The sequence below is a fragment of the Lepus europaeus genome, chromosome 14 (genome assembly GCF_033115175.1).
Source record: "Lepus europaeus isolate LE1 chromosome 14, mLepTim1.pri, whole genome shotgun sequence".
Classification (NCBI taxonomy): Eukaryota; Metazoa; Chordata; class Mammalia; order Lagomorpha; family Leporidae; genus Lepus; species Lepus europaeus.
In genome coordinates, this window is record NC_084840.1 from 19,107,916 (window position 1) to 19,118,809 (window position 10,894).

The window sequence follows — 10,894 nt, forward strand, 5'->3', positions numbered from 1 at the left end:
TCTGCCCCAGGTAACTCAGAAAGTGGGGGTGCAAACGCCCAGTGCTGGTCCCACTGCACAACAGAGCACAGGGCCGCCTGGCCCACCCAGGCGTGGCGGGTGGCCCACCCAGGCGCGGCGGGTGGGGGCTGCACCTTCTGCTATCTTGCTACGAGCTGCATTTCCTGCCTGGCTTCATTAGCACGTTGGTGGCGTCGCTTCCTGTGGCTGACTCTCCGTTTCCATTCTGGCAGAGAGTGGTTTGGTTTTTTTTCACACAGTTTTGGGGGTGGGAGGAAGATGAGCTTTACACGGGGCCTCTCGTGGGCCCCTTGGCAGCCTGCCCCGCTGTGCCCCTCGCGTCTGCTTGGGAAGACAGAGCTGGGAGGCTGGGCCTGAGCCTCCTCACTCCGCGAGCCCCTGCGCCCAGGCGACCATCACCACTGACGGCAGACATCGCAGCCACGGCCAGGTAGCACCAAACCTGTTGTCTGTGACGTGGGGTCAGCTGGGCCTGGCACTTCAGGGGCAAGACAGCATATTGGGGGCGGGGGAGAAAGTTCGAGAACAAAAGATGGGACGGTTTAGGAAGAAAGTAAAACCGAAATACTGCTTTCGTGAAGGACTTTGGGGAACAAAGATTTAAGAAGAAGAGGTTTTGCAAGTTTTGACTGGTGTGTCCGGGCGTGTTGGGAAGATGGGGTGACCAGTCTCTCATTCTACGTGATCTGCTGCAGAACTAACAACAAGAAGTGGTTACATGCAAAACACAAACCCATTTGCCTTTTCTCCTGGGAGTCAGCCCCGGAGGAGGAGTGGGAGTGTGGCAGACACGCCGGCTGGCGGCTGTGAACCAGAGCAGGCTAAGCTGAAGACGGGGCACACCGCAGAGGCTGCTGGACGATGGGTGCCATCACCCCGACCCTGTCAGGAATGCAAGGGAGGACCCTGGAGGCCAACACCCTGCAGGTGACTCTGGGCAGCCTGGAAGGGTGAGTGACAGCGTGGGGCTCTCCCCCTACCTTGGGGAGCCTCAAACAGTCTCGGGTCCCCCAAGGCCACAAGCTCTGGGCTCGGAGGCGTTTGCTCGGGGCTGGTGGGAGGATGGGCAGGTGCCACGGAAAAGAGAGGCGATGTGGGATCAGGAAGTCCGATTGCACGGGTCCTCCTTGCTGGTGGCCTGGCTCCCCTGGACTTCCCTCAGGGGCCCCTGCGCCCCGTTCTCCATCTTCCCTAACTCAGGTCCCACCAAACACCCCTCAAAAAAAAAAACAAATAGGAAGTGAGCATGTGGCGCAGCCGTTAAGATGCCCTTGGGATACCCACATCTCACACCCTACTCCTGAGTTCAATCCCATCTCCACTTCTGATGCCAGCTTCCTGCAGGTGTGCACCCTGGGAGGAAGCAGATGATGTAGCTGGGTCCCCACCACCCGTGTGAGAGACCCAGATTGAGTTCTGGGCTCCTGGCTTTCGCCTAGCCCGGCCCTGGCTATTTCAGGCTTGTGGGGAGTGAACCAGCCAGTGGGAAATCAAACTTTCTCTCTTTCTCTTTTTCTTCTCTGTGTCTTTTGAATAAATAAAAATAGAAAGTGAAGCAAACATGATCCTACCATGATAGAAACAAAAGCCCAGTTTCCCAAGGATGTGTCTTTAGGTTCTAGAAACCTGCCATGAATGAAAAATGGAATCCTATCAGAATAAAGACTCATCTTTAGGACGTAGCCTCTCACGGGACTAAGGGGGTGTCTGTGTTACCACTGCTACTCTTGGTCTCGCACCAACAAAGATAAGTCCATCAGCTGTTGAATCTTTAGAAACGCTGCTAGCAAGAAAGGTCAGTACCGTGAGAAAAATACAAGCCCATGATAATACATTTTAAAATCGCTGTCATTTTGAGAAACGTGTCTTTACTGTGGTAAACATAAGTCGCTTGTGAGTGAGACGTGGGTGCTGATGAAGAATGAATTCCTGAAAGTTGTCAGAAGCCTGCTCCCCCACCAAGCTATTTCTTTTTAAGATAATTTTGTTTTTTAATTGTAAAGAACAATCATATATGGTGCATAACATGTTTTGAAATATTGTATACATTGCAGAATGGCTATGCACTCATTCACTTACTTCCTTTCTCATGGGGAGAACTCTTACAATTCACTCTCTGTGATTTTTAGGGCTATGATACATTGTTATTAACCATAGTCACCACAGTGTGCAGTAGACCTCTTGAGTGTATTCCTTCTTTTTTTTTTTTTTAAGATTTTTTATTTATTTATTTGAGAGACAGAGCTACAGACAGTGAGAGGGAGAGACAGGAAGATCTTCCTTCCATTGGTTCACTCCCCAGACAACCACAATGGCCAGAGCTGCGCCGATCTGAAGCCAGGAGCCAGAAGCTTCTTCTGGGTCTCCCACGTGGGTGCAGGGGCCCAAGGACTTGGGCCGTCTTCTACTGCTTTCCCAGGCCGTAGCAGAGAGCTGGATTGGAAGAAGGGCAGCCGGGACTAGAACCGCCGATACCACAGGTGGAGGATTAACCTAGTGCACCACGCCTTGAGTGTGGCAAATAAAGCTCAGCAAACACAGCAGTGCACACGTCGCTGTGACACACTGACTTCATTTCCTCTGAGTCCGTGGGATTGCTACATCAAACAGGAGTTCTATTTTAGTGCTGTTTCAATAATGCTATTAAAAATAGAACTACTGGAGAGAGAGAGAGAGAGAAGGAAAGAGATCTTCTATCTGATGGTTTACTCTCCAAATGCCTGCAACAGTCTGGGCTGTGCCAGACCAAAGCCAGGAACTTAAAGCTCCATCCGGGTTTTCCACATGGGTACAGGGAACCAAGAAGTTAGGCCATCACCTGCCTTCCAGGGCGTGCATAGGCAGGAAGCTAGATGGGAAATGAAGGCAGGACTGGATCTCAGGCCGTGCTCTATGGGATGTGGGTGACCCCAGGGGCAGCTTAACTTCTGTGTGGGCAAACGCACACCCCTAATTTTAATTTTCGAAGACTCTTCGTACAATATCCCTTGTTGGCTGCACTACTCCAGAAGTGTTTCTATGTCTATTCATTTGTTCATGCGGTCACTCACTGAACAGGCCCCTACCAGGCACCAGGCAGCCTGGAAGGCACCAGGTGGACAGGAAGCTTACAGACAGGTGGGAGTGTAGGCTGATGCACAGACCAATAGAGACCGCTCACTAGGATGGCAGCCAGCCCGAAGCTCTGTGAACACAGCAGAGCAGGACAAAGGGACTGGGGGTGACAGGGTGTGGCCAGGGAAGCCCCGTCTGTGGAGGTAGCACTGCAGAAGAAACCTAAAGGAGATGAGGGGCAGCGGGGAGGGCGAGGCGGGCTGAGGCATGGGCATGGACAGCAAGCAGTGCTGGTGGGCCAAGTCCGCGGACGGCAGGGCGAGGCCAGCTCTGGGGAAGCCCGCCCTGGCTGGACCCCCGGCTTGAGTCTGAGTGTGACGGGAAGCCACGGAGGGCTCCAAGCGGAGAGGGACACAGTCTGATTGGCTCTTTAGAACCATCATCCTGGCTCGTGTGTATAACATCACACACTGGAGCCAGGTGTGGAAGCACAGACCCACTGGGGAGGTGGGCGCGTAGGTCCCGGCGTAGGCCAGCGGGATCAGCAGCGGAGGAGGAAGAGAGGGTTGGGCTGGGGACGGACGCCCAGGCTAGGGCAGACAGAACCTGCTGGTGGACTGGAAGTGGCACATGGAAGAAAAACAGAGGTCAAGCTTTTCAACCTGGCCGCTGGATGATGGTGAGCACCAGCGCGGAGCCGCCTTGTGGTGGGACAGCCGGAGTTCTGTTAGGCAGCTTGGAGGAAACATCCCACAGAAAGCAGGAAAACAAGCCTAGAACACAAAGCTTCCCTGGCAAACGGCCGGGTTTCGAGGTCAGCTGCTGATTCCTGCTGCCACTTCCCTGGGCTGCTTCTGGGTACCACATGCGCAGCCGCCTGGGGCTATGATCAGCTGGACACATTTCCGCATCCTTGCAAAGCCCAGCAGTGTCTCCCGCCCTGCCGCAGGAGTCACAGGGTTGACAGGTTGCCTTGGTCAAATTCCACGCAGCAGTTGAATGTTGCTTGGAGACCAGCTCCACCAGTTAGTGCTGTGGGGAGTTCCTGCAAGCTGGCCTCTGTCACAGAGCCACTCCCTGCTGTGAGCTGAGTGAGCTTCTCCTCTGAGCAGGCCAGGAAGCCCAGGAGCAGGGGGCAGGCAGATTTGACTTTGCGAGCTTGGAGAGCGGTGTGCTAGGATGGAGACAGCAAGATCTGTGGATCCAACAGACCTAGAGCCACCTTCCGCCCCTGCTCAGTCCTGCCTGTGTCACCCGGGACAGGTCCTTCTTTTGCTTTATCATGAGAGACAAAGAGAGAGGAACAGATCTTCCATCTGCTGTGTGATCCCTCAAATGCCAGGGCTGCAGCCAGGAGCCTGGAACTCCATGTGGGTGGCAGGGGCCCAAGCACTTGGGCCATCCCCTGCGGCCCCCAGGGTGCGTTAGCAGGGAGCTGGATCGGAAGCGGAGGAGCTGGGGCTTGAACCCGCACCCGGGTACAGGATGCCATCATCCCAAGCTGCCGCTCAACGCACTGTGACACAACGCCCGCCCCTACTTTTCCTTTCTGACTCAAAATCTCAGGATGCTCAGGCCACAGAAAGAGACATAGAGATAAGGTTGTCGTAATATTGAATACAAAATCCCCACCCCCCAGGCAGGCATTCAAGAGGGACAGTTCCCTTGCCCCTTGTGCATCTCACCTCTCTGTGCAGTTGCTGCTCAGAGAAGGCATCTCCCCCACCACACACCTCGGCTTCCCTTCCACCCCGCCCCGGCCCACTGTGGCTGGAGCACACTGTGGTTTTCCTTGTAGAGGTCAGGACCAGAGCAGCGGCATCATTTTTGGGTTCGCGACACTCCTCGCTGTCCTGCTGGTCATCACGGCTTCCTGCATCCTGTGTACCTGGAACAAACGGAAGAAGCGTGAGTCCCTTGCTGGTCCTGGGTTGAGGCACAGTGGGATTTTTTTTTTTTTTTTTTTTAAAGGCAGAGTTAGAGAAAGAAGTAGAGACAGAGAGAGAGGTCTTTCATCTGCTGGTTCGCTCCCCAAATGGCTGCAATGGCCAGAGCTGAGCTGTTCTAAAGCCAAGAGCCAGGAGCTTCTTCTAGATCTCCCACATGGGTGGAAAGGCCCAAGGACTTGGGCCATCCTCTGCTGCTTTCCCAGGTGCATTAGCAGGGAGCTGGATCAGAAATGGAGCGGCTGGGACCCAAGCCAGCCCCCAAATGGGATGCCAGCACTACAGGTTGGGGCCTTAACCCACTGTGCCATGGTGCTGGCCCCACACCGTGGGATTAATGACCTCGCCTGGCAGTCCTCTAGAGCGCAGCTCATTTTCCAGGGGTGTGTACTTCTGGGCTGGGGAGCCCTTGGCACTTACCTGACACACTAGCCATGGCCTTGCTCCAAAGGCCCAGCTCATTGAAGGCCTGTGAGAAAGACTTTGCTCTGGAACCCCTGGGCCCAGTTTCCCCTCTTGGCTTCTATCCAGCGAGTCCCCTGTTCCTGCGGGAAATGATTCCAGCCCAGGTCTGTGGAGGGTGGGGAAGATGCCCCACTCTGCTCGGCTGGCCCTCCCGTGGCCCTCCCTTGGCCCTTCCGTGGCCCTTCTGTGACCTGCGCCCCTCTTGTTGCCTTGCAGGTCGTGTCCCCTACCTGCGGGTCACCGGCATGCCCTCACTGACTCTGCCTCGGCCTGGACAGCGAGCCAAAAATATTTATGACCTCTTGCCTCCAAGGCAAGAAGACCTGGGTAGGTTTTTCCTTCTGATCCCCGAGGCCAGACTGCCCCACGTTCTGTACCCAGAACGCACCTGTCACCTCCCAGAGGTCTTCTGGCCCCTCTGAGCGCTTGGTGGAGAACAGGCTGGAAAAACCATCAGCTGCGACTCCGGAGACAGACTGGCAGGGCTCTGGAAAGGGTGCCGCGGGTGGTCTGGGCTTGGGGCTTTGTTTCTTTTTGAGGAAAGCCGCTAGGGGAGAGCTGCAGCAGGAGAGCCTGGCACCAGCATCCCAGGCAGGCCTGGGGGTCCCTTAGCCAGAGCTCTCTTCCCAGCCTACCTCCATGCCCGGTGCCAGCATCTCCCAGCACTGCCGGGTCTCCCAGTGCAAGCTCCCTGAGCCTCTGACCCCCTCCACGCAGGACATCAGGGCCCGCAGGAAGTGGGCCTTGCTTGGGCCCAGGTGCTCCGAGGACAGGCCTGCTGTCCCCAGGAGCCATTCTCTGCTCTTCCAGGAAGATGTCAGTCCAGGAGCATCCGTGTCTTCAGTACCGAGAGCCTCCTCTCCAGAAACCCTGACCCCCCTGGGCACGTGGTGAGTGCTGAGTGACAAGACGAGCCCCTTGGGGGATGGCAGGGCACTGGCAGGAGAGCCGAGGGGAAGGACTTCTGGGTACCAGAGCCTTCTGGGGCAGACGGACAGTGTGGCCTTTGGCACTCGCCCTGCAGCCCTCTTAAGTTGGGAAGAAGAGTGTCGGCCTCCTTCCTGCCTAGCGGGAAAGCCTGAAGAGACAGGAGCCAGCGCTGGGGATGTTAGAAAACCAGCGAGGCACGCTTGGCGAGCACACGATGCTAGAACCGGTACGGATGGGTTTTAGCAAAGACATGGCGATTTGCATGTCCAAACAGGTGCTGTTTCCTCCCCAGCCACCAACTCGGGAAAGTTCCTACGTGGTCCAGCCACGCTGCTGGGGCCTCACACACCCTGAGAGCTCCTCCTTGGGAACCGCCCCCCCTCCGAGGGGCTGTGTGCATTGATTTCAGTTACTCTCAGCAGCAGAGACGCCCATTCATCTCCGTGGCTAGAGTAAAAAGCGTTGGCTTAGATGGGGACACCGCTGACCGGGTCACGGGTAATGGGCAGAAATGTAGTTAGCTCTTGGTCGTGGAGGCCGGGCAGTCCCAGATCTAGGGGCTGCACCATCACTCGGAGGAGGGCATCACATGGGCAGGCGCGCGAGAGAGCCAGAGACAGAAGGACCGAGAGAGGAGCAGGCCAGCCTCTCATCGAAACCCACTCTTGCACCATCGCACGGAGCCGTGAGGGCCGACTCTCCACGGTCCCTCCCCCCGGAGGCTCCGCCTCCCAGCGCTGTTTCGCTTTCCAACACGTGAACACAGTCAAGCCACTGGACGGGGATAGGGTTGAGGTTGCAAAGGCTGTGTGACAACTCACACCGATCATCCCAAGAGTCTGGTCATCCAGCGCTAAAGGCACCTGCCAGACAGGAGCCTGAGGACAGCTGGGTGCCAAGGCACCAGGGACAGTGAAGGGACTGCTTTGAAGAGCAAAGTTATGCTGCTTTCCTTTCTTTAAGATGTATTTATTTATTGGAAAGGCAGAGTTACAGAGAGAGAGGGCATGGCGGAGGGCTCACTCACCCACTGGCCCACTCCCCAAATGGTTGCAACGGCCAGGCTGGTCCAGGACTAAGCCAGGCGCGAGGAGCTTCATCTGGGCATCCCGTGTGGGTGCAGGGGCCATCTTCTGCTGCTTTCCCAGGCACGTTAACAGGGAGCTGGATCAGAAGTGGGCCCACACGGGATGCTGGTGTCGCAGGCAGCGGCTTTGCCTGCTATGTCACAATGCCCCCCCACCCCATGCTGATTTTCACAGATAAGGTCTTTGTTGAAAAATGGGTCCCTTTGGCTTCAGGGTCACCCTGAGGAGCGGTCTGTGGTCACTCAGCTTCTCGTACCCAGAGGTTGAGGCTCAATGACTACACAGAAGCCTCTGCTTCCCCCTCCTCCCTCTCATCACATAGCTCCTGTCCCCAAGACGTCCCCAGGGAGCAAGACCGCGTGACTGAGACAGGGCAGTGAGCAGGAGACCCCACTGCCAGCGCTCGTCCCAGGGTTTGGCTGGGCCGTGAGGGAAGTGGCATTTACAGCACGCAGGCCCCCAGCTGCGGGAAGAGCATTTGGAACCAGTTGCCAATCCTTAAAAATAGACGGCATTTCACACAGGAAGTCCAGACGCTGAGCTTTCCCTGAAAACCCAAACATTCTGGAAACATCAGACCAGCATCCCTCAGGGGCCTGTGTGCCAGCTGCCCCTTGTACAACAAGGAGAGCATTGCTAAGCATTTCTAGGGACCAGGAGCTGTCCAAGTGTTCAGACTCGATCAGCACTCGGGGTGGAGCTGGGGTCGTCACCTCCCGTCCTCACCCCAGCCTCTGCCTCGAGCTCTTCCTCCCCCCAGTTTGTAACACACCCCCCATCCCCCACTCCTAGTGGAACCGCTGGCAGCGGCCAAAGCCCTTTCACTCACACCTCCCTGGAGTCCGGCGGTGGGGACCAGCGGGAGGGGCCCGTGTGGCCAAGCGCTCAGGGAGCAACAGATGCTCCGACCCCCTCTCTGCTTCCCTCTCATCACCAGATGTCTTTGCTTTCCCGTAGCCCTCCCAGGCGAGCAGCACCCTGCAGGGGCACGGAGCCCGTATCCCCACCGTGGGGTTCGCAGTGGGTATCTACGACAACGCCCCCGTGCCCCACGCGTGCCAGACCCTGGTGCCGGCGGCGCACCACGCCAACGACGGGGCCCCCGGACAGCGGACGAGCTCTGCTTCGGAGGACGCCAACGACTACGTGAACGTCCCCGCGGCCGACGCGGCTGCCGAGCCCCCCGCCTCTGCCTGCGGCGCCCCCGGATGCTGCTTCGCTCAGCACGGCGCCCAGGGGCTGGGGTTCACCGAGGAAAGCCACGAGGGCTGTGGCGATGCCGGCGACTACAGCACTCTCTGGTGTCCAGCTGACCCGCTGAGCGAGGGGGACAGCTGCTCCCAGGCCTCGGATGACTACGTCAACATGGCCGGGCTGGAGCTCGCGGGCAGCCAGGAGGCACAGCTCTGGGCGGCCTTGCAGCGCTGCGGGGATGATGGAAATGTGGCCCCGGCTCAAGCGGACGGCAGCCAGCAGCCGGCTGGGGGAGAGGCCACCTCCTCCACCCCAGACGGCGCAGCGGCGGGCAGGGCGCAGGGTCCAGGGACCCACCTCCAGCCTGTCTCAAGGAGGCTGCTGGCTTCAGGGGAGGTTGTGGCCTTTCAGCCACCCGCTGAGAGCGAGAGCTGTCAGCTGCAGCGCGAGAGGACGTCCAGCGAGGACTCAAGTGACTACGAGAATGTGCTGGCTGTCCAGCCGGGAGGCCAAGACGCTGGCATCTGGCTCCCTCCTGACCAGTTAAGGCCCAGGCACCCGACAGGAACGCCCCGTGACACCCTCTGTCCTGCCGGCTCCTTACCTGCTGAGGAGCCTCAGGGAGACTCTGGGCCACCCTAGGATTTCAGTAGATTCCCTCGGTGTGGCTATTAAAAAAAAAAAAAAGGTAAAAAGCAAAAAACAAACAAACAAACAAAAAAAACAAAGCCGCCTGGAAGCAAGGGTTGGGAAAGCCAGACAGGAATTGTCCCCAGGCAGGATGCCGTTGTCTCTGTACAAAGCTGAGGACATTTGCACGGGCGCCTCCCGGGACTGCTGGGACGCAGTGGGCCTGAGGGGTTCACCAGCACCAGCGGGCTGCAAGCCAGAGTACAGACTGGTAAGCCGGGCAGGAGCCGAGGGAAGGGAGGAGGAGGAGAGGAGGGAACAGCCGTCTCCATGGCAGCAGGATGGCCACCCTCGGCCGTGAGGATGCAGGACAGGAGGAAGCCCACTTGCTGCCCCCACAGAGCATCCACAGCCACCTGGAAAAGTGTGTGCTGTCTCCCATAAGCAGGCACTTCCGTGGCCCCCAATCCGCTCCTAGAAACTGCTCCAAGTGGACTGAACACCGTGTTCACCCAAAAACCTACGCATGAGTCTTTCTAGCAGCTTCATTCATAATTGCCAAAAAGCACAACACACCTTCAACGGGTGAAGGGCCAGGGGAACTGGCTATCCAGCCCGAGTCATCGCAGCCAGCAGGAAGGAGGATTGGCGCAGCGCCCCGGCTGGGTTGGCTCACGACGCAGCAACATGGACACGGGTTAACTTGGTTTTGTTCCATGAACAGAATTGGATTTAAAAGTCTGCATCTGGTGTGATTGCAGCTGTGTGATATTCGGGAAAAGGGGATCTATAGGAATGGAAAAGACAGTGGTGGCTGGGTTTGGGGGAGGAGAAGGGTTGACAGAGGGGCTGCTCACGGGCATTATTTAGGATGGGGGCGCTGCTCCGCGCGGTTCTGCAGCAGCCGCAGAACAGCTGTGTGCATTTGTCAAACACACAGAACCGTATGCAAATTTTTAAAAAGTTAACCAGGCTCTCAGGGGACCTAGGATGCTATACAGATTGTGACAAATAAATCTACTTGTATATCGTGTTACAAATGAATGACATAACTTCACAGGCGAAGAAGGAGCTGACCTAGTTAACTTTGGAAAACAGTGCTCTGACTTGACACTGTAAGATACAGATGCAAACAACTGGACACCGGCTCTGCACTCCCGCTGGCAAGCTGCTTCTTGCAGTCGTTTGAGTTACAGTTCCCAACTATGTGCCTCCTAGGACGGAACAAAAAAGTCAGTCTATCGTAGACAAGGAGAAACTGCTCACTGTCAGGAAAAGCTGGGACAAATACGCCAATAAGAAAGCCCGCAGTGAGCCCCGTGGTGCTGAATTGGAGGTGGGGGTTTGACACAGTGGCTGAGCCACCGCTTGCCATGCGCTCACCCCTCATCAGAAGGCCGGGTTTGAGTGGCAGCTCCTCCAGCTTCCTGCTAATCACATCCTGGGAGGCAGCTCCAGTCCTCGGGTCCCTGCCCACCCACAGGGGAGACCTGAATTGAATTCCGGGTTCCTGGCTTCAGCCTAGCCTAGCCCCTGCTCTTGCAGGCATTTAGGGACTAAACCAGC

The 10,894-nt window shown here is 57.0% G+C and overlaps 1 protein-coding gene across 1 annotated transcript; it reads left to right on the forward strand.

Moving 5' to 3' along the window:
- The first annotated feature begins 882 nt into the window (after positions 1-882).
- Positions 883-9,340, forward strand: LAX1 (lymphocyte transmembrane adaptor 1). The gene is made up of 5 exons (XM_062210752.1): positions 883-971; positions 4,874-4,983; positions 5,703-5,813; positions 6,297-6,376; positions 8,462-9,340. Exons 1-5 carry the CDS (start codon positions 883-885, stop codon positions 9,338-9,340), a joined length of 1,269 nt encoding a protein of 422 aa, XP_062066736.1.
- Positions 9,341-10,894: the final 1,554 nt, after the last annotated feature.